Source organism: Fundulus heteroclitus, chromosome 4 (genome assembly GCF_011125445.2).
Source record: "Fundulus heteroclitus isolate FHET01 chromosome 4, MU-UCD_Fhet_4.1, whole genome shotgun sequence".
In the NCBI taxonomy this organism is placed as follows: domain Eukaryota; kingdom Metazoa; phylum Chordata; class Actinopteri; order Cyprinodontiformes; family Fundulidae; genus Fundulus; species Fundulus heteroclitus.
Genome location: NC_046364.1, coordinates 1,182,256 through 1,206,241, shown reverse-complemented (window position 1 = coordinate 1,206,241; position 23,986 = coordinate 1,182,256). Strand labels below are relative to the sequence as shown.

Genomic DNA, 23,986 nt, shown 5'->3' with positions numbered 1-23,986 from the left:
TTTGCAGTGTTGAACAATGTTTGGGTCAGAACTGCTGCGTGTTTAAAACCTTTAAAACGTTTTTGTTGCTTTACTTGTGGCTCCGCTTTGACTCGTGTCAGTCAGCTCAGTGTTTCTGTGAAGGAGGACGTAATTAAAGCGTTTAGCGGCGCCGGCTGTGAGCCGGGCGGCGCCGGCGGCCCGGACTGTTTTAGCTGAGCGTGTCCCGGCTGCGGCTCTAACCCTCTAACCCTGCGTCTGTGTGTGTTTCTGCTCGATGCACAACGCAGAAATCTTTCAATGTTTCCTCTCAGCGCGGGAGGTCGCTCGCAGCCGCGACAGAGAGCGGGCCAGCAGCAGCACCGGACCCGGATCCGGATCCGGACCCGCCTCCCGGAGCGGAGCGGCGGCGGCGGGCGGAGGAGAGGAGGAGGCGGTTCTGTCCCAGGAGGAGCGGCGGGGCAGCGCGGGCCTCCCTGAAGGCCAGGATCTCTACACCGCCGCCTGCAACTCTGTCATCCATCGCTGCGCCCTGCTGCTGCTGGGCGTCAGCCCGGTTCTGAGCGAGCTGACCAAACAGAACCAGGAGGAGGGCCCGGCCCAGTCAGCCACAGGAGCACAGGAGTGTCTGGGCTTCATGACCAGGTGAGTTCTGGAGCAGATGGAGGCTTTTCAGAGACGGTGATGGACGTGATGGAGGAAGTCTCTGCAACAGGGGAGCGATCCAAGGCGTCATAGTCCATAAAACAGGAGCTTAGCAGGAAATGTTGAAATAACTGGACGGTTTCAATAAGAAGCCTGACCCGGTTCCTGTGGAGTCGTGGTTCAGAACATTTCCGCTTCATTTCAACCAAGACCAACAAGCCAAAGTGTCTAAATATTAACTATAACTGAGTTAATGCAACTTTCAAAATGTGGCCAGTATAGAACTGGCTAATGAAACCGTAAAATATTAAAACCAGTTTTAAAAAAGAACTTCTCATTAAGACCATCAGTCGTTCTGATGTATTGCTGCTAAATGTGCCTAAATCTTTTAACTGAGACACTAAAATCAGAGAGAAAAGTCTTTTATTATAAATGTGGACATTTAAAATGATCCTAAATGTTCTGCTGCTCTTTAGTTGTCGATCTAAAAATGTGATTTTTCTCCATTTATCCATGAGGATCAGATTTAGCTGTTTGCACTAACGAGCTTAAAGTTCAAATAGAAAACCACATAGTTATAGTTTTTCATTTGATACTATGTACAAAATTAAATGCATCACAAGTGAAAACCAAAAAATTTTTCCAGCATTTTGTTGTTTATAGCATAAAATGATTCACTAAAATAGCAGACAATGCTAAATTCCTCCTTCAGTCACGTGACCCAGTGGAGGACGCCGTGGCGATGATGATGATGATGACGCTGGTAGGCAGCATGGCAGGGATCAGGATTCCCCAGGTTCAGCTTTACTTTGATGACTTTGGATCCTTTTCCCGATCCAAAGCCATTCTTACAATAGGCAGCAGTGCAATAGACCATAGTAACGACTTTTTAACGTTCCCTTAGAGCGTTTAATGCGTGAAGCTGCGGTTCTCGACACGCCTGAGGACGTGTGACTGCACTGACATCACGGCTGTCTTCGTCTCGCTGGACTCGCAGATTGCTGGAGGCGTCCAGCGTTACTGTAAAATTCTCACGATTTTTATTACTTGGAGCATTTTTATAACGATTTCGACCACATAGAGAAAAAAAAAACGATAATCTACCGTCACACGCGATAAAAGCTGCAGACGCGCTCCTTTTTATTTGAACTTTACCGAGCAGCCGGTGCCTCTCCGGTTCTCCGCAGGAATCGGCTGACGCTGCGTTTCTGTTCGCAGGAGTGAAAGTCTGAGCGCGGAGAGCCGCTCGGTGCAGAGCAGCCCCAGCTACCGCCTCATGAAGTCCAGGAGCGAGTCGGATCTGTCCCAACCCGAGTCCGACGAAGAGAGCTACAGCCTGGTAAAGGAAGCTCCTCCTCAGCTCTCAGGTTCTCTACGTTCTCCCGGTCTGGATCTAAAAGCTGCGCCTTGTTGTCTCCTGCAGAGCGGCCGAAGGAACGTGGACCTGGACCTGGCCTTCTCTCAGAAGAAGCGAGGTAGAGCCGCCGTGAAGCTGCTGCGTGAACCAGGCCCACTGTTGCCGTTGTCGTTCATGTCTTCCTCTGTCTCTCTGTGATCAGTTTATTTGCTTCTCTTGGGGCACTTCAGCCCCAAACACAAGAGGAGCTCCAAGCACGTAAACGATGGCATGTTTCCTCCTTTCTTCGCTGCTTCCTTCACCCTCATCCTCCATCAGCACCTTCAGGTGTTTTAGTGCGAGGGAATCATCCACCGGCTCCATCCGGCGGCCCGTCGCACCGCGGCGACCCGTTCCTGCGGGGAACATGTGACGCAGGACACCCCCCCCCCCCCCCCCCCTCTCATTTATCTGCTGTGCAGAACCCCCCCTGGTCCAGTCCCGGTTCCTTTCCACTTTCCTTCCTGCGGTCTGGATGCTCCTGCTCTCTTTAAAACTGGTTCTGATCCAAGACTCTTTAGAATGTCCCAGGAACGTCGCTTTGATTGTTTTTGCTTCGTTTAGTTATAAATGATTAGATTCTAATAGTTTTAGATCTAAAGGGGTTTTCTGTTTTAAACCAGCAGAACTTAGGCTGGACTCTAGAAACCAGACTTTGTGATTCCTGGGAAGAAGCTGGAGTCGCTGCTGGATGAAGTTCAGCCGGTTTTTACTTTGGTACCGAACTAGATCCTCAGACATCTGGGTTACTGGTTACAGCCGTCAGTGGTCCAGACCCGGTGGAGCAGTCAGAACTTTGTTCCTGCTCCTCTGAGCCTTTATAGGAAAAAACATTCACACTGCAAAAACTGATCTAAAAATTAAGTAAAATGTTCTTAAAGTTAGTGTTTTAATCCTTGATTTGAGCAGGTAAATAAGATTATCTGCCAACGGAATGAGTATTTTGAGCCCTAAAATAAGATAATTAGATATACTGCACTTAAAATAAGATGATGGAGATGAATTGTTCCTATTTTAAGTGCAAACATCTTATTCCATTGGCAAATCATCTTATTTACCTGCTTAAATCAATGACAAATACACTAATTTTAAAGAATATTTTACCTATTTGTAGTTCTGTTTTTGCAGTGCAGCCACGCTCCGACGTCTTCCTCCAGCAGCTCTGCAGGACGAAGACGTATTTCCAGCATTGATTGTCAGGCAGATTGGGGCCTAAACTGTTTGCCGGCCGAGGCGTTGGGTTCCTGGTGGATTCATCCTCCTGTTGGACCGAGATCCAGACCGTTTGCTGGCCGAACCTCTGGGCTGATGGATAAAAGACGGTCTTAACGTTTAAGCTGACAGCGTTGTGGTTCAGCCTCGGCTGCAGAACCGGACGTGTTTGTTTTCTAAATGCAAATTAAAGACAGATTTTAGCATTTTTCTGCTATCAGCTCAGAATAAAACCTAATTTCTGAGGTTTTCTGACTCTCCGTCTGGTTTTGCGGAGAAGCTGACCGAGCGTCCTCCAGCGCCGTTTATAGCAGACTGCTTCCCCGGGGTGGAGTCTGATGCTGAGGTCTGCCACACTGCAAAAATAGAAGTAAAAATAAGTCAAATTTTCTTGAAATTAGTCTATTTGTCCTTGATTTAAGCAAGTAAATAAGACTATTTGCCAATGGAATAAGGTTTTTGCACTTAAAATAGGAGCAACTCATGTCCATCATCTTATTTAAAGTTCAGTATGTCTAATTATCCTATTTTAAGAGTAGAAATACTCAATCCATTGGCAAATAGTCTTATTTAAATCTTAGTTCAAATCAAGGGCAGATAGACTCATTTCAAAAACCTTTTACTTATTTTTAGTTCTCTTTTTGCAGTGCAGGTTCTCCGCCTGGAGAACCCTGCTTTACAGGAACGTTTGGCTTCCTGGAAGGAAAATCTAAAGGAATGAGGTATGGATCAGGACCAGCGGGAGCCGCTCACCGGCCCAGCAGCTTCCATTAGCCGGTTGTAAGGGCTAAGCCAGGTCTGTGGCTGCATGTGGAATCAGGCTTCTCTCATGTGAAGAGCCGCCGTAGAGGAATGACGCGTCGCTCCGCTGCTCCAAGCTTCACGGTCCGTCCACCAGAACTTCTCCTGCGCCCGTAAGCCTCTGAAAGGCCCGTCTCCTCTTCTTCCTCCTCTCCAGGAATCCTCCACAGCTCCCCCGACTCCCTGGCCGAGTCCTGGTTCAGGTCCAAGCTCAGCCGGCAGCGCAGCTACGGCTCGGCCCACTCCTACGAAGAGTCGGACCTGGACCTGAACCGCTCCCTGGGGATCCACGCGCTCATCGACAACATGGTCAGCTTCATCAGCGGCGACGTGGGCCTGGCGCCGGCCTTCAAGGAGCCGGAGGAGGGCATGGCCACCAGTCCGCAGGCGGCCATCTTGGCCATGGAGCAGCAGCAGAGCAGGGCGGAGGTGAGGCGGCGCTAACGGTCCGGCTCTAACGCGATCCTTCTGGTTATCACAGTAGAAACAGATTTAAGAGCAGATAATCTAATGCAACACTGCAAAAAGGGACTGAAAATAAGTAAAATGTTCATGAAATGAGAATATTTTCTTGATTTGAGCAGCTTAATAAGACTATTTGCTAATGGAATAAGATGTTTGCACTTAAAATTGGAACAATCTCCATCATCTCATCTCAAGTACAGGATAATCATCTTATTGTAGAATGAGTAAAAATACTCATTCCATTGGAAAATAATCTTATTTAGCTGCTCAAATCAAGGAGGGAAATTTTACTTGCTTTTAGTTCCTTTTTTGCACTGAACTGGAAATTCAATTCAATTCAATTTTATTTATATAGCACCAATTCATGAAATTTATTTTTTATTCCCTGAATAAAAATGTTATTCAGGGAAAAGTCTGCCACAGCTTTTAAATATCTTTATTTTTGTTTTACTGGGATTTTATTCTAATTATTATTCACTGTATTTTGTCTCCGGTTGAAAATGTCCAGTTCTTATTTTATCTTTAATGAAAATGAAAAAGAAGAAATGTAGAAGTAGAGGTTTTAGGGTTTGAAAATAACCGTAATATCAGTTAATGGAGGGAAGGTGTGCTCTGTTCTGCTTGTTGCTCCGTTTAAGTTCATTATCTCAATAATAATAATAATAATAATAATAATAATAATAATTGCAGTCGTCTTAATTGAGGTGAGAATCTGTGCAGTTAGGTGTGTTAGACCAGATTCCTCCTCTTCATCGGCCGCCTGTGTCGCCTCCAGCTGCGGTTGGAGGCGCTCCATCAGATCGTGGTGCTGATCTCCGGCATGGAGGAGAAAGGCAGCCAGCCGGAGAACAACGAGCGGCCGAGCGGCGCCTTCCAGTCCTCCTCCCTGCTCACCTCCGTCAGACTGCAGTTCCTGGCCGGATGTTTTGGTCTGGGCACCGTCTGCAGCGGAGGCCTGAAGAGGGAGAGCGTGCAGCTGCACCACTACCAGGTGAGGAGGAGGAGGAGCTCAGGTGGTGTTTGCTTCGCTCAGACAGGAAGTGGCGTGGCTTTAATTGACGGGTTTCTGCTGCAGGACGGGATTAAAGCAGCAAAGAGGAGCCTGCAGATGGAGATCCAGACGGCCGTGCATAAAATCTACCAGCAGCTGTCGGTCACCCTGGAGCGAGCACTGCAGGCCAACAAGCACCACATCGGTACAAACATCCGCTGCTCTTCCTGCTTAACTCTGAGTTTTAACTCCTTTCACTGAGTCCACCTGCTGCACGCCGCTTGCTTTCTCTGCAGAAGCCCAGCAGCGCCTCCTGCTGGTGACGGTGTTCGCGCTCAGCGTGCGTTACCAGCCGGTGGACGTGTCCCTGGCCATCTCCAGCGGCCTCCTCAACGTGCTGTCTCAGCTGTGCGGCACGGAGACCATGCTGGGCCAGCCCCTGCAGCTGCTGCAGAAACCCGGCGTGTCCCAGCTCAGCACCGCCCTGAAGGTGGCCTCCACCCGCCTGCTGCAGATCCTGGCCATCAGCACCGGGTAACTCCGTCAGGACCGCTGACGCGTTTTCACAGCCTGTCGTAGCGCGCTGACCAACGCCGACGTCTGTTTCCCCCCCGCAGGACGTACGCAGACAAGCTGAGTCCCAAAGTGGTCCAGTCGCTGCTGGACCTGCTGTGCAGCCAGCTGAAGAACCTGCTGGCCCAAGCAGGAGGGAGCCGCCTGTCTGCAGGGAAGGATCAGGAAGACACCAAGCAAGATGGCAGCCCTGACTCCGACAAGAAGGACTTCAGAGGTTTTTATTTTCTCGTTCTGCTGCATTTAACTGCTTCACGTCCTGATCCAGACCGTCTGATCCAGGCTGTGGCCGTACCTGCAAACATCAGTTTTCATGCATGTTCCTTAGAGAATCTAGTTCCTAAGGAACTCTCAGACTGCCGACATTCGCAGCATGTTCTGTAACTCGGCTGTAATTCAGCCTTCCTGTTAGCTGCAGAAAGTCCTGAACTCTCTCAGCCTGAAGGAAACTCAACCACAGACTCGACATGTCAAAGAAAATACTGCTTGCCTTTAATTAGCGCCCCCTCCCCTCAGTAACGACGTCCACACTGAACAGCGAGCCGGTAGCTCGCAGATGGTGCATTCACTGACCGGGGTTAGGGTTGGACTTTTGGTGATTCTGGTCAGCAGGTGGACGTGCAACAGGTCCTCCTGGCAGCAACACTCTTCAGTGTAGATGTTGTTACATCTACAAGTTTTCTATTTTTAGTATCGTGACATGTTGTCGTAAACCGAGAGGTTTATGGATGTGAGAGAGAGCGAAACCTTCAGCAGCTAACAGGAAGGCTGAAGGTATTGCAGCGCAGTCGCTCTGTTTTCATCCTGTTTAGCTTCCAGTCTGTCTGTCATTTGATCTGCTGCAGTCAGGAAAGCTGGCAGCCTTTTGAAAAACCTTAGACTTCAGGTACAGATCCACTTTCTCAAGGAAACGCACACAGAGACCGATGCTACAGTATTTTTCGGACTATAAGTCGCACTTTTTTTCCTGCGACTTATATTCAGGTGCGACTTATATATTAATTTTAAATGGTGAATCATACTGACCAGCATGAACCAAGGAGTAGACATTAACGTCTATAGCCACAAGGGGGCAGTCTAGGCCTGTGAAAACTATATGCTGCTCCTGCACCGCTTGAAAATTAATTATAACATTAACTTATAAACAACAATACAAACAATACAAAGACTGAACACGTGTACATTTGTTGTTTCACTCTTCCAGTCTGCATTCACGCAGCGAAGCGTTACGTTGAGCAGCTCTAAGGAACCAGAACACGACAGAACCTGTTATTGGGCCGTCTGTGAAGCTATTAGCTGCTAGCGCTAGCTTACAGCTCTGTTGTCCAGGTGGTTTACACCTTGGCTGATGCCCGTGAGCTTTATGTAGCTCTGAAACGTCCGTGTCGTACTGTTAGCTTAGCGCTTAGCAACGTTACGCTCACGGTCTAATTTCAGCGTAAACAACTTTCAGCATAACCGGCCGTTAGGCTGAAAGTTGCATATAGTCTGGTGCGACTTTTGTGTTTTTTTTCTCTTAGTGGCAATTTTTTTACGACTTATATTCCAGAGCGATTTATAGTCTAAAAAATATGGTATGCTAGCTGTGCTAATCATGCTAATATAAGATGCTAAATATACTGGAACAACAGCACAGAAACTGAAGTGTCATAAAGGTTTTCACAGGATAACAGGCTCTGGTTTGGCTACATTTACTGCTTAAATTATCAGGCAGATAAATCAGATTAATGCATTCGGATTAAATGGAAAAGAAAAAGTTGATTCCTGTCTGACATTTACGTCTCGGCGTTCTTCAGCGGTAATCCGTAAGCAGCACACGGCAGAGCTCCACCTCGGGGACTTCCTGGTCTTCCTGCGGAGGGTGGTCTCCTCCAAGGCCATCCAGTCCAAGATGGCGTCTCCCAAATGGACCGAGGTTCTGCTGAACATCGCCGCTCAGAAGTGCTGCTCAGGTACGCCCTCTGCAGGCAGCTAGCTGGTGTGGCTGGCATGCGGGCATGTTGACGGGTTCTGTTTTAACGTTCCAGGGGTTCCTCTGGTGGGGAACATGAGGACTCGGCTTCTCGCTCTGCACGTGCTGGAGGCCGTGCTGCCGGCCTGCGAGGCCAACATGGAGGACGACCAGCTGAGTCAGGTAGGTCGGTCCTGAAGGGGCGGAGATGGGCGGGGCTCCTGGGGGGGCTGACGTCTGGTTTGTCCCTCAGGTGGTGGACCGGCTCTTCTCTCTGCTGTCGGACTGCATGTGGGAAGCTCCGGTCGCTCAGGCCAAGCACACGATCCAGATGAAGGAAAAGGTCCAGGAGCTGAAGCTGCAGGTGAGGGCGGCGCCGCACAAACCCGAGTTTGTCCGCCACCCGGCGGCGGCGGGGGGGAGACGCTGACCGTTGGGTTGCTCCACAGGGGGAGGCGGAGGAGGAGGATGAGAACCTTCCCATCCAGGAAGTGTCCTTCGACCCGGAGAAGGCCCAGTGCTGCGTGGTGGAGAACGGGCAGGGCCTGACGCACGGCAGCGGCGGCAAAGGCTACGGCCTGGCCTGCACCGGCATCTCCTCGGGATGCTACCAGTGGAAGGTGAGCCGCCGGAGCCGCCGGAGCCGCCGGAGCCTTCTCCCGCCGTCTGAGCCGAGCTGACCCCCCGCTTCGTCTCGCCCGCAGTTCTACATCGTGAAGGAGAACCGAGGCAACGAGGGCACGTGCGTGGGCGTCTCCCGGTGGCCCGTCCACGACTTCAACCACCGCACCACCTCGGACATGTGGCTGTACCGCGCCTACAGCGGCAACCTGTACCACAACGGCGAGCAGACGCTGACGCTCAGCAGCTTCACGCAGGGAGACTTCATCACCTGCGTCCTGGACATGGAGGCCAGGACCATCTCCTTCGGCAAGAACGGGGAGGTGAGGGCTGCCCGGCCGGTTCAAAAGTATTCATACCCCCCTGAGCGCTCCCTCCTCTAATGCGCGTCACCGTTTAACAGTGTGGGAGAGGATTTAACCTTAAAAAACAGACAGACGAGATCAGACACCACAACTTCTCTTCAGTGACCAGCAGGGGGATTAGTTTATTCTGGACTTACAATCATCTTCATTTCACAGCAGTCCCAACAATCCCAACAATATGGGGTAACTTTCAGCCTTTATAGGGATACAGTATGACGTAAATGGGAACATGATGTCTTACTGTGTACAGGCGCTGCTCTGGACCAAAAGCCCTCCCTCCCTAGTTGGAGGGGTGTGTGTGTGTGTGAAATGGTGTGTGTGCTCTTCCATTTCTAGGAAGTCTTATAAACAGACCTTTAGAAAAACACAGAAACAGAGTAAGAGCCAAGAGTAGTTTAACTAAAGTTCCTTTGGCCGTACTTTACCTTGTTGTGATTCAGTGAAACATTCTAGAACCAATCAGTCTTTCGGTCGTGATTTCAGTTATTAAGACAAACAGGATTCAACCTTGAGAATAATAAAAGATCAAGCTGTTCTCTTCAGTTCCATACTGATAAATTCCTCCATAACAGGAGCCCAAACTGGCGTTTGAAGACGTGGACGCCACGGAGCTCTACCCCTGCGTGATGTTCTACAGCAGCAACCCGGGAGAGAAGGTAGGAGGCGTGGCTGCAGGAACCGGCCAGCCGTCCTCTCCGCTCTGCTGACCGCCGTGTGTCTGGCTGCTCTCCAGGTGAAGATCTGCGACATGCAGATGAGGGGCACGCCGCGCGACCTCCTCCCCGGCGACCCCGTCTGCAGCCCCACGGCCACCGTCCTGGTGGAGGCCACCACTCAGCTGATCCGCATCCTGCACCGCACCGACCACTGGACCCACCGCATCAACAAGACCATGATCGAGCGGCTGCACAAGATCAAGCCCTGCTTCCGGGACGCGGCGGGCGCCCCGAGGCTGAAGAAGAGCCGCTCGGTGCAGAGCCGCGAGGAGCACGACGCCCAGAGGGAGAGCCAGGAGGCGCCCGGCAGGACGGAGGAGGAGAAGGGGCGCCACGGCCGGCAGCACGGGCTGGGCGAGCTGTCGGAGCCGCACCTGAGGAGCCTGTGCACGGACGTGTGGCCGGTGCTGGCCGTGATCGGCGGGGCGGACGCCGGGCTGCGCGTGGGCGGCAGGTGTGTGCACAAGCAGACGGGGAGGCACGCCACGCTGCTGGGCGTGGCCAAGGAGGGCAGCAGCTCCGCCAAGGTGCAGTGGGACGAGGCCGAGATCACCATCAGGTACCAGGAGTCCTGCTGCCGCTCTGCTTTACACCAGGAAACCAGGCTGAGGCGCAGAATTTAATTTAATTCCCAGAGTAGCTGCTGCTCTGGTTAACCCTGCAACCGAGCATCAGAATCACTCATTATTATTATTAATTATTTATTATATTGTTGTTGTTGTTATCCATCCATTCATTTTCCGTCACGTCTATCCCTGCTGGGGTCATGAGGGGGGCTGGTGTCAACGGGCGAGAGGCGGGTTACACCCTGCACAGGTCGCCAGTCTATTGCAGTTTATTATTATTTTATAAAAATAATAATAATAATAATTATTATTATTATTATTATTATTATTATTATTATTATTATATTTTTATTGTTTTTATAAAATAATAAAAATAATAATTATTATTATTATTATTATTAATACCAGGATTCACTGCAGGTTTTGATATGTTTCCTCGCCTTTAACACGTTTCCAGGGTTCCTCCACTATCAGAGAGAATTCTGGGAAAATATTTCTCCCCTTTATTCCATGTGTCTATATGGACTTCTTTCCTCGTCTCCTTTCCTCCTCCCATCCTTCCTTCATTCCTTCTTTGCCTCCTTTCCTCCTCTTATCCTTCCTTCATTCCTTCTTTGCCTCCTTTCCTCCTCTCATCCTTCCTTCATTCCTTGCCTCCTTCCTTTCTTGTCTCCCCTCTTCTTTCCTTGTCTCCTTCCTTCCTTCTTTGCCTCATTCCTTGCCTCCTTCCTTCCTTTGTAACACCTCCCTTCATTCCTTCCTTCCTTGCCTCCTTTCCTCCCATCTTTCCCTCCTTCTGTCCTTCTTTGCCTCCTTCCCTCCTCCCATCCTTCCTTCCTTCCTTGCCTCCTTCCTTTCTTGTCTCCTCTCTTCTTTCCTTGTCTCCTTCCTTCCTTCTTTGCCTCCTTCCTGTAGTTCTCCAGGTGTCTAGTTTAAACTCTGACTTTGGCAGAAATGCCTGCAGTGATTTCCTGGTGAACGTTTGTGTCTGGACCTAAAGTTAGTTTGTTCTGGAGGACGGGTGGGGGGTGTAGGACCCTGGTGGGGGTGTAGGACCCTGGTGGGGGTGTAGGACCCTGGTGGGGGGTGTAGGACCCTGGTGGGGGTGTAGGACCCTGGTGGGGGTGTAGGACCCTAGTGGGGGGTGTAGGACCCTGGTGGGGCTGTAGGACCCTGGTGGGGGTGTAGGACCCTGGTGGGGCTGTAGGACCCTGGTGGGGGGTGTAGGACCCTAGTGGGGGGTGTAGGACCCTGGTGGGGGGTGTAGGACCCTAGTGGGGGGTGTAGGACCCTGGTGGGGCTGTAGGACCCTGGTGGGGGGTGTAGGACCCTGGTGGGGGTGTAGGACCCTGGTGGGGCTGTAGGACCCTGGTGGGGGTGTTGGACCCTAGTGGGGGTGTAGGACCCTGGTGGGGCTGTAGGACCCTGGTGGGGGGTGTAGGACCCTAGTGGGGGTGTAGGACCCTAGTGGGGGGTGTAGGACCCTGGTGGGGCTGTAGGACCCTGGTGGGGGGTGTAGGACCCTAGTGGGGGGTATAGGACCCTGGTGGGGGTGTAGGACCCTGGTGGGGGGTGTAGGACCCTGGTGGGGGGTGTAGGACCCTAGTGGGGGGGTGTAGGGCCGTGGTGGGGGTGTAGGGCCCTGGTGGGGGGGGTGTAGGGCCCTGGTGGGGGTGTAGGACCTTGGTGGGGGTATAGGACCTTGGTGGGGGGTGTAGGACCTTGGTGGGGGGTGTAGGACCTTGGTGGGGGGTGTAGGACCCTGGTGGGTCTGTTAGGACCCTGGTGGGGGTGTAGGGCCCTGGTGGGGGGTGTAGGACCCTGGTGGGTCTGTTAGGACCCTGGGGGGGGTGTAGGACCTTGGTGGGGGTGTGTAGGGCCCTGGTGGGGGGGTGTAGGACCCTGGTGGGGGGGGTGTAGGGCCCTGGTCTGTGTGAGCATGCCTCCTGCATGTCCTCCTCTGTGCTGCATGTTGTGCTCCGTCTCTCCTGCCCTCTCCCTCACTCTGTGTCTCCTTGTCTCCTCCTGCTCTCCTCCTGCCTCCATTAAAGCTTCCCAACTTTCTGGTCGCCTAGTGACACGCCGCTCTACAACCTGGAGCCGTGCGAGCCGCTGCCCTTCGACGTCGGACGCTTCCGGGGCCTCACCGCCGCGCTGCTGCTGGACCTCACCTACCTGACCAGCATCCACGAGGAGACCGCCGCCAAGCTCGGCACGCGCCGCCACGACAAGAAGCACCGCAACGCCGCCTCCGTGGGCCACGAGCCCACCGCCGCCGAGGACAAGGCGGACGGCGAGGGCCACGACCGTAACGAGCAGAAGGAGGGCGCCTCCGAGCTGAGGGTGTCCCACAGCCTGGAGGAGGTCAAAGCGCACCTGGCGCCCAACTCCAAGTCCGAGAGCGAGATCTCGTCTGTGGCGGGCGGCGGCAACGAGACGCTCTTCAGCCCGGCCCAGAACGGCGGCGCCGAGGCGGGCAGGAAGAAGGGCCACGAACACGGCGCCCGGGGCCACGAGCCGGCCGCCATCAGCACGCAGTCAGAGATCCACGCCGTGCAGCTGTCCTACCTGTACCTGGGCGCCATGAAGACGCTGAGCGCTCTGCTGAGCTGCAGCAAGTACGCCGAGCTGCTGCTCATCCCAAAGGTACCGCCGGCCCACTCCTGCTGCACGGCACCGGTTCTGGTTCTGGTTCTGGTAGATCAGAGCCTCACTGAGGCAGCGACCATCATTATAATAATATATAATTATAACATAATAATTATAATTATAACATAATAATTATAGTTATAACATAATAAAAATAAAAATATAACATAATGATTATAATTATAACATAATAAATCTAATTATAACATAATAATTATAGATGAAACTGGACGCTTGGCTGCAGCTGCGGGTTTAAAACTCGACGCTCAGAGTTCATGAATCTTTTTATTTTAATTTCTCTTTGATAATTATTAATATCTATAAAACGATTTACGGAGGTCTTAAAATAAAACTTTGTCTCTCTCTGCCTCAGCAGAACTGACCAAATTAAACACAAACTGCCAGATTTACAGATTTCTCCTTTGTTAAACATCTCAACACAATTAAATTATTCAGCCGTTAATGAATTAATAGTTAAAGAGTAATAAGCTCTTAATCACTACTTCCTCATGCCCTGTGTTCCTTCCTTCCTCCTTTCCTTCCTTTCTTCTTTCTTCCCTTTTCCTTTCCTTCCTCTCTTCATTCCTTCCTTCCTCCCTTCTTTCCTTCCTCTGTTCCTTCCTCCCTTCCTTCAATCCTCCCTCCCTCTCTTCCTACCTTCCTCCTTTCTTTCCTCCCTCCTTCCCTTCCTCCTTTCCTTCGATCCTCCCTTCCTTCTTTCCTTCCTTCCTCCCTCCTTTTTTTCCTCCCTCCTTCCTTCCCTCCCTCCTCTGACGAATGAGCAAAAACAGAGAAGCTGAAACGCGACGTGAAGCAAACGTAAAGATTTCAATCTTAATGAACATGAGCGCCGACTCTGTCCCTCCAGGTGATTCCAGAAGCGGCTCCCAGCGGCCACAACGCCGATCTGAACGCCGGCGCCACCGCCGCCCCTCCCGCCTCGCCCGTCTGCCAGGAGGAGGTGGAGATGCGCGCCGCGCTGCAGTTCCTCATGCGGCACATGGTGAAGCGGGCGGTGATGCGCTCCCCCATCAAGCGGGCCCTGGGCCTGGCCGACCTGGAGCGAGCGCAGGCCATGATCTACAAACTGGTGGTGAACGGCTTGCTGGAGGAGCCCAGCGGCGGGAAGACCAAGCTGGGTGAGGAACGAACGCAGCATCTCACATTAGCATCTCAGATTAGCACCCCAGATTAGCATCTCAGATTAGCACCCCACATTAGCATCCTAGATTAGCATCCCACATTAGCATCTCAGATTAGCACCCCAGATTAGCATTCCAGATTAGCATCCAACATTAGCATCCCAGATTAGCATTCCATATTAGCATCCCACATTAGCATTCCATATTAGCATCCCACATTAGTATTACAGATTAGCATTCTAGATTAGCATCCCAGATTAGTATTCCAACATTAGCATCCCATATTAGCATTCCAGATTAGCATCCCAGATTAGTATTACAGATTAGCATTCTAGATTAGCATCCCAGATTAGTATTCCAACATTCGCATCCCATATTAGCATTCCAGATTAGCATCCCAGATTAGTATTCCAGATTAGCATCCCAGGTTAATATTCCAGATTAGCATCCCACATTAGCATCCCACATTAGCATCCCACATTAGCATCCTAGATTAGCATCCCACATTAGCATCTCAGATTAGCACCCCAGATTAGCATTCCAGATTAGCATCCAACATTAGCATCCCAGATTAGCATTCCATATTAGCATCCCACATTAGCATTCCATATTAGCATCCCACATTAGTATTACAGATTAGCATTCTAGATTAGCATCCCAGATTAGTATTCCAACATTAGCATCCCATATTAGCATTCCAGATTAGCATCCCAGATTAGTATTACAGATTAGCATTCTAGATTAGCATCCCAGATTAGTATTCCAACATTAGCATCCCATATTAGCATTCCAGATTAGCATCCCAGATTAGTATTCCAGATTAGCATCCCAGGTTAATATTCCAGATTAGCATCCCACATTAGCATCCCACATTAGCATCCTATATTAACATCCCAGATTAGCATCCCAGATTAATATGCCACATTAGCATCCAACATTAGCATCCCATATTAGCATCCTATATTAGCATTCCAGATTAGCATCCCACATTAGCATCCCACATTAGCATCCAATATAAGCATCCCAGATTAGCATTCCAGATTAGCATCCAACATTAGCATCCCAGATTAGCGCTGCTGGAGCTGGGAAGACGTCCTCAGCGAGCTCAGGAGCTAATTTATGCGTTTCAGGACAAAGTCTTTGGTTAAAACTAATAAATATTAATGTATTTTCTACATTTCTAGTCCCTCAAACAGCAGTAAAATTATTTATCAGTTAGTTTTAGCATCTGATTGGCCGTTTCTGATCGCCCAGGCAAATGAATCCGGCCCATCGTTACGGGGGAAACTGACATGAACCGCAGCCGGTTCAGGTTTTTTATTCCAGATTTCTAACTTTTATATTTTATCTGTTTCTGAATGAACTTTTATTGTAAAGCTCTTTGGTCGGCTGCTGTAGACATTTATATATGAATATAGAAATAAATTAACGTCCAGATCCGGATCCAGCAGCAGTTTAAAGTAGCTGGTAGGAGGAACTGATCCAATATTACCAGGAAGTTTCTGGTTCTGAGTCCGTCTGGGTCTCTAAACCTGCAGGGACGCGGAGCGAGCCTGAAGGCGAGGTGGAGGGCAGCGAGGGCGAGCCGCTGGCCCAGACCCCCATCACCACCAGCCCCTCGGCCTCCAGCACCACCTCCTTCATGAGCTCCTCTCTGGAGGACACCACCACCGCCACCACGCCCGTCACCGACACCGAGACCGTCCCCGCCTCCGAGTCTCCGGGCGTCATGCCGCTCAGCCTCCTCAGGTGGGAACGGACCCCCGCGGCCCGCAGGCGCCCGCTTCCTTGCCGCGTGCCAGGTTCTGACCCGCTGCTGTGTGTCTCGCAGGCAAATGTTCTCCAGCTACCCCACCACCACCCTGGTTCCGACCCGCCGGGCCCAGACTCCGCCGGTGTCCTCTCTGCCCACGTCTCCGTCGGACGAGGTGGGCCGCAGGCAGAGCCTCACCTCGCCCGACTCCCAGCCCACCAGAGCGCAGAACCGGGCCGGCACGTGTGAGTGGAGACGCGCCTGAAGCGGTAGGCGACCCGGAAGGGCCCGCTCTGAGTGACGGCCATGTTGTTTCCCCGCAGCGCTGTCGGACCCCAGCAGCAGGCTGTCCACCTCGCCGCCGCCGCCGGCCATCGCCGTGCCGCTGCTGGAGATGGGCTTCACCCTGCGTCAGATCTCCAAGGCGCTGGAGGCCACGGGTCAGTGTCCGGGTCGCACCAGAATCTCCCAGGAACCCGGCTGTTCTGATGGAGACGGCCGGAGAACCACCGAGAGCTAATTCTGTGCTTCAGGATAAAGCCTTTGGTTAAAACTGATACACTGCAAAAAGGGAACTCAAAATAAGTAAAATGTTCTTGAAAGTTTTGTATTTTTTCTTTATTTGAGCAGGTAAATAAGACTATTTGCCAATGGAATAGGAGTTTTGCACTTAAAATAAGAAAAATTTAGTGCAGGATGTCTAATTATCCTATTTTAGGGGTAAATATACTCATCCCATTGGCGAATAGTCTTATTTAGCTGCTCAAATAAAGAAAAAATACTAAAATTTCAAGAAAATTTTACTTACTTTTAGTTCCCTTTTTGCAGTGTAAATATTCATTTCTAGTCCCTTAAACAGCACACTGCAAAAACAGAACTAAAAGTAAGTAATATTTTCTTAAAATGAGTGAATCTGTCCTTGATTTGAGCAGGTAAATAAGATTATCTGCCAATGGAACGAGTATTTTGACCCTTAAAATAAGATAATTAGATTTACTGCACTTGAAAAGATGATGGAGATGAATTATTCCTAAATTTAAGGGCAAAAGTCTTATTTCACTGGCAGATCATTTTATTTACCTTATCAAATCAAAGACAGATTCAGTAATTTTAATAAAATATTACTTACTTTTAGTTCCGTTTTTGCAGTGCAGTGAAATTATTTATCAGTTAGTTTTAGCATCTGATTGGCCGGTTCTGATCGCCATGGAAAATTAATCCGGCCCAAAATTACGGGGGAAACCAGCAGGAACCGGTTCAGCTTTTTTATTCCTGATTTCTACCTTTTATATTTTATCTGTGTCAGTATTAACTTTTATTGTAAAGCACTTTGGTTGGCTGCTGTAGAAATTTATATATGAATATATAAATATATTAACGTCAGCTAAAGTAGAGCCCTGCATTCGGATCGGGATCCAGCAGCAGCTTAAAGTAGCTGGTAGGAGGAACTGATCCAATAATATAATCATTAAATTAACTAACAAGAGGTCCGGTTCAGTGTCCGCCTAGAAAAAGACTAGTTTCTGCGCAGGAATCACTAAAAGAAACATGTTTTTGTTTGTTCGGGTCTGAACCTTCATTTTGCTTTCATTTTCAGCCCATCTCTAATATTTCTCTGGGTTTGGTTGTTTTTTTGTGAAACTGCGTCACATTGAAAGAGACTTTTGTCCAATATACCCCGTTTCAGGTGCGAAGCCTTCAGTGTGTTGATGTTTATTCGGTGCTGCGGTCGCCCTGCAGCGCTCCACCACACGGTCATGAAACGATAGAAAACAACAAGCTGTCCAGAAGACGGCGGACGCCTCGTTGTCCCTCGTTGTCTCTAACGTGTCTGTCTGTGACGGCAGGAGCTCGGGGAGAAGCAGATGCCCAGAACATCACGGTGCTGGCCATGTGGATGATCGAGCATCCCGGCACGGACGACGAGCGCGACGAGCCGCACGCCAGGAGCGCCGCGCTGGGAGGCGACGGCTCCGACTCCTCCTGCCCGGGAGCCACGGCCTCCGCGGGAGGCAAGTCCCTGGACAGGAGCTACCTGTGCTCCCCCGGGGACATCGCCAGCGCCGACGCCTCAGAGATGGAGGAGGGCTTCAGTGAGAGGTACGGCGGCGGAGCCCGGCGCCTTTTATGCGCTGATAGAAGGCGCGGCGTCTAGGGTTGGGAATTGAAAAGATTTTCACGATCCGATTCCCTTATCGATTCTGTGAAACGATTCGATTCTCTTTTCGATTCCAATTTGGGGAAAAAAGGAGAACAAACAGTTTGATGATGAGCATCAACTTTGTTTACTTAACTATCACACGACCTTACAAACTAACAAGATCAAAATGTCCACAGAAAATGTGCAACTGGAGTAACATTTATATTTGTTTAAATAAGAAAAGTAATATAAGAACAAACTTAAATACAGTAGATGAGTTGTTTAGAATACAAAAAAATTAAGTTTGTTGTGACAGTTGCTTATTAATCTCTTTAGATAACCTCAGTCATCTAAATCTAACAGAGAAGGCATCCGTTTAATGAAAAAGCATTACTGTACAATTTTGGGAAATAAACTCGTCTCCGCCTGATTTAAATAAACGAGCGCCACCTTTCTCTCGCTCCCTGAACTGTGGAGCAACATCATAGCATGTTTCCTTACATCCACTGCAATAACTATAATCATGTAAGAATTCCAGCTACCAGTAGTTCTAATTAAACATGCTACCAATGAAGGGCTGGATTAACGAGAAAGGCACACTCCCTTAATAACCCCAAAGAAAGGTAGGAAATTGGTTTATTTCCAGAGATGGCATATGATTTACTAGGAACCAGCCAGTGATGTAAAACTAGCTACTTACCACCAGAGTTGCCTTCCATGCTGGTCGTAACTTTAGCTTCTGTCCGGTAAGAATCTAAAACACGGCATTCGTTAAATGTATGCCATGTTGTGTGCGCAGGTGTTTCTGCCTGTTGGATCTATTTCCTCCCGCGGATGTATATGCCACTTTGCAATAATTGCAAAGCGCCTCGTTGCCATCCTTCTCTTCCTTAAAATGAAGCCAAACCTTCGACCGCTTCACCCAATGGGGCAGCATTTTTTTTGTTTGGTTTTTCGTCTGGTCACGTCGTACTTGCTTACTGAATGCCGTGTGCTTAAAAAACGTGACGTAACTTGCTCAGAGCCGCAGCACAACGGAATTGAAAAACACGGAACCGGTTCTGAACAGGAACCGGTTTTCGATTCCCATCCCTAGCGGCGTCTGCATCGTTTGCTCCAGGCTCGCTAAAAACTAAACGTCGGAGAACGTTTAGTTTTTAAAGAAAGGGTCTCCAAAGTTCTCGGTGCTAACATGGTCCCTGTGGGTTCTGCAGTCCTGACGGCCTGGAGCAGGATGGAGGCTCGGCGTCCAGCGGCGCCCCCCTCAGGGGACGCTCTGCCGCCGGCAGGAAGCACCGCTTTGACCTGGCTGCACGCACGCTGCTGGCGCGCGCCGGTGAGTAAATCAAACACCCTAAGCAGGTCTCCCTCCGCCCGGCTGCTCACGCTGAACTTCCTGTCCCCCCCCCCAGCCGGACTGTACCGCTCGGTCCAGGCCCATCACAGCCAGTCGCGTCGCGACGTCTCGTCTCTGCAGCAGCAGCCGGACCCGGGCGCCCTGTACGACTTCAACCTGGACGAGGAGCTGGAGATGGACCTGGACGAGGAGACCATGGAGGCCATGTTCGGCCAGGACCTGGCCAGCGACACCGACATTCTGGGAATGTGGATCCCGGAGGTACTGGACTGGCCAACATGGGTGTGTGTGACCTTCTGCTGCAGCCAATGAGCTGCTCTCTACCTGCATCACCTGCCCCCTCTCCGTAAACTCACACATGCACGCTGAAACCCCAGCAGCATGACGGAGCGAGGAGCGTGATCCTCCGCGCCGCTCGGCCGCCGCTCGGCGCTCATCGATTCTCTCTGCATGATCGCTGCCGCCGCCGCGCCGGGTGTCTAACCTCCGTCTCTCCTCCCCCCAGCATGTGTGCGAGGCCGACGACCGCGACGAGGTGGTGGTGTGCGAGCTGTGCGAGGCCAACGTGGCCAACTTCAACCAGCACATGAAGAAGAGCCACCCGGGCTGCGGGCGCAGCGCCAACCGGCAGGGTTACCGTAGCAACGGCTCCTACGTGGACGGCTGGTTCGGCGGCGAGTGCGGCAGCGGCAACCCGTACTACCTGCTGTGCGGCAGCTGCAGGGAGAAATACCTGGCCATCAAGAGCAAAGCCAGAGTCCCCGCCGTGGAGAGGTGAGCCTGAATCTGCCAACATCAGATGCTGAAGGAGTCGGAGCGGCTGCTTCACAATCACACCTTCTCTGCTCAGACCCAGTCAGAGAATCAGGCTCTGACTCCTTCAGGATCTGCTGCAGGTTTTCTCTCCTGCTCCGCTTCAATCAGCAGGAGTTTAACCTTTTCTGTGTTAACCTTCAGGTACAAAGGTCAGGCGCCGGACCTCCTGGGGAAGCAGGACAGCGTCTATGAAGGTGACCCTCAGCAACCGGCTGTGTGTTGCTGCCGCACGCCGGCTCTGGGCGCGCTCTCACCTGTCCTCTCACCTGTCCTCTCACCTGACCTCTTAACTGTCCTCTCACCTGTCCTCTCACTTGTTCTCTCACCTGTCCTCTCGCCTGTCCTCTTACCTGTCATCTCACCTGTTCATCACCTGTCCTCTCACCTGTCCTCTCACCTGTCCTCTCACCTGTCCTCTCACCTGTCCTCCTACCTGTCCTCTCACCTGTCATCTCACCTGTTCATCACCTGTCCTCTCACCTGTCCTTTCACATGTCCTCTCACATGTCCTCTCACCTGTCCTCTCACCTGTCTCCTTACCTGTCCTCTCACCTGTCCTCCTACCTGTCCTCTCACCTGTCCTCCTACCTGTCCTCTCACCTGTCATCTCACCTGTCCTCTCACCTGTCCTCTTAACTGTACTCTCACCTGTCCTCTCACCAGTCATCTCACCTGTCCTCTTAACTGTCATCTCACCTGTCATCTCACCTGTCCTCTCACCTGTCCTCTCACCTGTCCTCTCACCTGTCCTCTCAACTGTCATCTCACCTGTCCTCCTACCTGTCCTCTCACCTGTCATCTCACCTGTCCTCTCACCTGTAATCTCACCTGTCATCTCACCTGTCCTCTCACCTGTCCTCTTAACTGTCCTCCTACCTGTCCTCTCACCTCTCCTCTCACTTGTCCTCTCACCTGTTCATCACCTGACCTCTCACCTGTCCTCTCACATGTCCTCTCACCTGTCCTCTCACCTGTCATCTCACCTGTCGTCTTACCTGTTCTCTCACCTGTCCTCTCACCTGTTCATCACCTGACCTCTCACCTGTCCTCTCACCTGTCCTCTCATCTGTCCTCTCACCTGTTCATCACCTGACCTCTCACCTGTCCTCTCACCTGTTCTCTCACCTGACCTCTCACCTGTTCATCACCTGTCCTCTCACCTGTTCATATCATGTCCTCTCACTTGTCCTCTCACCTGTCCTCTTACATGTCTTCTCACATGTCCTCTCACCTGTTCATCACCTGTCTTCTCACCTGTCCTCTCACCTGTTCATCACCTGTCTTCTCACCTGTCTTCTCACCTGTCTTCTCACCTGTTCATCACCTGACCTCTCACCTGTCCTCTCACCTGTCCTCTCACATGTCCTCTCACCTGTTCATCACCTGTCTTCTCACATGTCCTCTCACCTGTTCATCACCTGACCTCTCACCTGTCCTCTAACCTGTTCATCACCTGTCTTCTCACCTGTCTTCTCACCTGTCCTCTCACCTGTTCATCAACTGACCTCTCACCTGTCCTCTCACCTGTCCTCTCACATGTCCTCTCAGCTGTTCATCACCTGTCTTCTCACATGTCCTCTCACCTGTCCTCTCACCTGTTCATCACCTGTCCTCTCACATATCCTCTCACTGTCCTCTCACCTGTTCATCACCTGACCTCTCACCTGTCCTCTCACCTGTTCATCACCTGTCTTCTCACATGTCCTCTCACCTGTCCTTTCACATGTCCTCTTAACTGTCCTCTCACCCGTCCTCTCACCTGTCCTCTCACCTGTCCTCTCATATGTCCTCTCACCTGTCCTCTCACATGTCCTCTCACCCGTCATCTCACATGTCCTCTCACCTGTCATCTCACCTGTCATCTCACCTGTCCTCTCACCTGTCCTCTCACCTGTCCTCTCACCTGTTCATCACCTGACCTCTCACCTGTCCTCTCACCTGTTCATCACCTGTCTTCTCACATGTCCTCTCACCTGTCCTTTCACATGTCCTCTTAACTGTCCTCTCACCCGTCCTCTCACCCGTCCTCTCACCTGTCCTCTCACCTGTCCTCTCACATGTCCTCTCACCTGTCCTCTCACATGTCCTCTCACCCGTCCTCTCACATGTCCTCTCACCTGTCATCTCACATGTCCTCTCACCTGTCATCTCACCTGTCATCTCACCTGTCCTCTCACCTGTCCTCTCACCTGTTCATCACCTGTCTTCTCACCTGTCCTCTCACCTGTTCATCACATCACCTGACCTCTCACCTGTCCTCTCACCTGTTCATCACCTGACCTCTCACATGTCCTCTCACCTGTTCATCACCTGACCTCTCACCTGTCCTCTCACCTGTTCATCACCTGTCTTCTCACCTGTCTTCTCACCTGTTCATCACCTGTCCTCTCACCTGTCCTCTCACATGTCCTCTCACCTGTTCATCACCTGTCTTCTCACATGTCCTCTCACCTGTTCATCACCTGACCTCTCACCTGTCCTCTAACCTGTTCATCACCTGTCTTCTCACCTGTCTTCTCACCTGTCCTCTCACCTGTTCATCAACTGACCTCTCACCTGTCCTCTCACCTGTCCTCTCACATGTCCTCTCAGCTGTTCATCACCTGTCTTCTCACATGTCCTCTCACCTGTCCTCTCACCTGTTCATCACCTGTCCTCTCACATATCCTCTCACCTGTCCTCTCACCTGTTCATCACCTGACCTCTCACCTGTCCTCTCACCTGTTCATCACCTGTCTTCTCACATGTCCTCTCACCTGTCCTTTCACATGTCCTCTTAACTGTCCTCTCACCCGTCCTCTCACCTGTCCTCTCACCTGTCCTCTCATATGTCCTCTCACCTGTCCTCTCACATGTCCTCTCACCCGTCATCTCACATGTCATCTCACCTGTCATCTCACCTGTCATCTCACCTGTCCTCTCACCTGTCCTCTCACCTGTCCTCTCACCTGTTCATCACCTGACCTCTCACCTGTCCTCTCACCTGTTCATCACCTGTCTTCTCACATGTCCTCTCACCTGTCCTTTCACATGTCCTCTTAACTGTCCTCTCACCCGTCCTCTCACCCGTCCTCTCACCTGTCCTCTCACCTGTCCTCTCACATGTCCTCTCACCTGTCCTCTCACATGTCCTCTCACCCGTCCTCTCACATGTCCTCTCACCTGTCATCTCACATGTCCTCTCACCTGTCATCTCACCTGTCATCTCACCTGTCCTCTCACCTGTCCTCTCACCTGTTCATTCACTGTCTTCTCACCTGTTCCTCTCACCTGTTCATCACAATCACCTGACCTCTCACCTGTCCTCTCACCTGTTCATCACCTGACCTCTCACATGTCCTCTCACCTGTTCATCACCTGACCTCTCACCTGTCCTCTCACCTGTTCATCACCTGTCTTCTCACATGTCCTCTCACCTGTCCTTTCACATGTCCTCTTAACTGTCCTCTCACCCGTCCTCTCACCCGTCCTCTCACCTGTCCTCTTAACTGTCCTCTCACCTGTCCTCTTAACCGTCCTCTCACCTGTCCTCTCACCTGTCATCTCACCTGTCATCTCACCTGTCCTCTCACCTGTCCTCTCACCTGTTCATCACCTGTCTTCTCACCTGTCCTCTCACCTGTTCATCACATCACCTGTCCTCTCACATGTCCTCTCACCTGTCATCTCACCTGTCCTCTCACATGTCCTCTCACCTGTCATCTCACCTGTCATCTCACCTGTCCTCTCACCTGTCCTCTCACCTGTCCTCTCACCTGTTCATCACCTGTCTTCTCACCTGTCCTCTCACCTGTTCATCACATCACCTGTCCTCTCACATGTCCTCTCACCTGTCCTCTCACATGTCC

General features: G+C 51.1%; 1 protein-coding gene across 12 annotated transcripts in view; it reads left to right on the top strand.

The window, feature by feature from the left end:
- The window catches only part of herc1 (HECT and RLD domain containing E3 ubiquitin protein ligase family member 1), an 82,807-nt gene that overhangs the window by 29,521 nt on the left and 29,300 nt on the right, over positions 1-23,986 (top strand). For 6 of the 12 annotated variants that reach the window (XM_036135816.1, XM_036135818.1, XM_036135819.1 and 3 more), the window contains 26 exons: positions 270-624; positions 1,843-1,963; positions 2,048-2,099; positions 2,184-2,249; positions 4,191-4,462; positions 5,274-5,489; positions 5,574-5,694; positions 5,786-6,023; positions 6,107-6,279; positions 7,859-8,014; positions 8,090-8,196; positions 8,267-8,377; positions 8,463-8,633; positions 8,718-8,957; positions 9,572-9,655; positions 9,733-10,274; positions 12,333-12,927; positions 13,799-14,069; positions 15,611-15,821; positions 15,904-16,070; positions 16,149-16,265; positions 17,673-17,925; positions 19,180-19,301; positions 19,378-19,604; positions 19,828-20,096; positions 20,280-20,332. In XM_036135816.1, coding sequence (XP_035991709.1) covers positions 270-624; positions 1,843-1,963; positions 2,048-2,099; positions 2,184-2,249; positions 4,191-4,462; positions 5,274-5,489; positions 5,574-5,694; positions 5,786-6,023; positions 6,107-6,279; positions 7,859-8,014; positions 8,090-8,196; positions 8,267-8,377; positions 8,463-8,633; positions 8,718-8,957; positions 9,572-9,655; positions 9,733-10,274; positions 12,333-12,927; positions 13,799-14,069; positions 15,611-15,821; positions 15,904-16,070; positions 16,149-16,265; positions 17,673-17,925; positions 19,180-19,301; positions 19,378-19,604; positions 19,828-20,096; positions 20,280-20,332 — 5,310 coding nt within the window. The remainder of the gene's footprint in view (positions 1-269; positions 625-1,842; positions 1,964-2,047; positions 2,100-2,183; positions 2,250-4,190; positions 4,463-5,273; positions 5,490-5,573; positions 5,695-5,785; positions 6,024-6,106; positions 6,280-7,858; positions 8,015-8,089; positions 8,197-8,266; positions 8,378-8,462; positions 8,634-8,717; positions 8,958-9,571; positions 9,656-9,732; positions 10,275-12,332; positions 12,928-13,798; positions 14,070-15,610; positions 15,822-15,903; positions 16,071-16,148; positions 16,266-17,672; positions 17,926-19,179; positions 19,302-19,377; positions 19,605-19,827; positions 20,097-20,279; positions 20,333-23,986) is intronic. The other 6 variants (XM_036135826.1, XM_036135825.1, XM_036135824.1 and 3 more) reach the window with 4 other exon arrangements.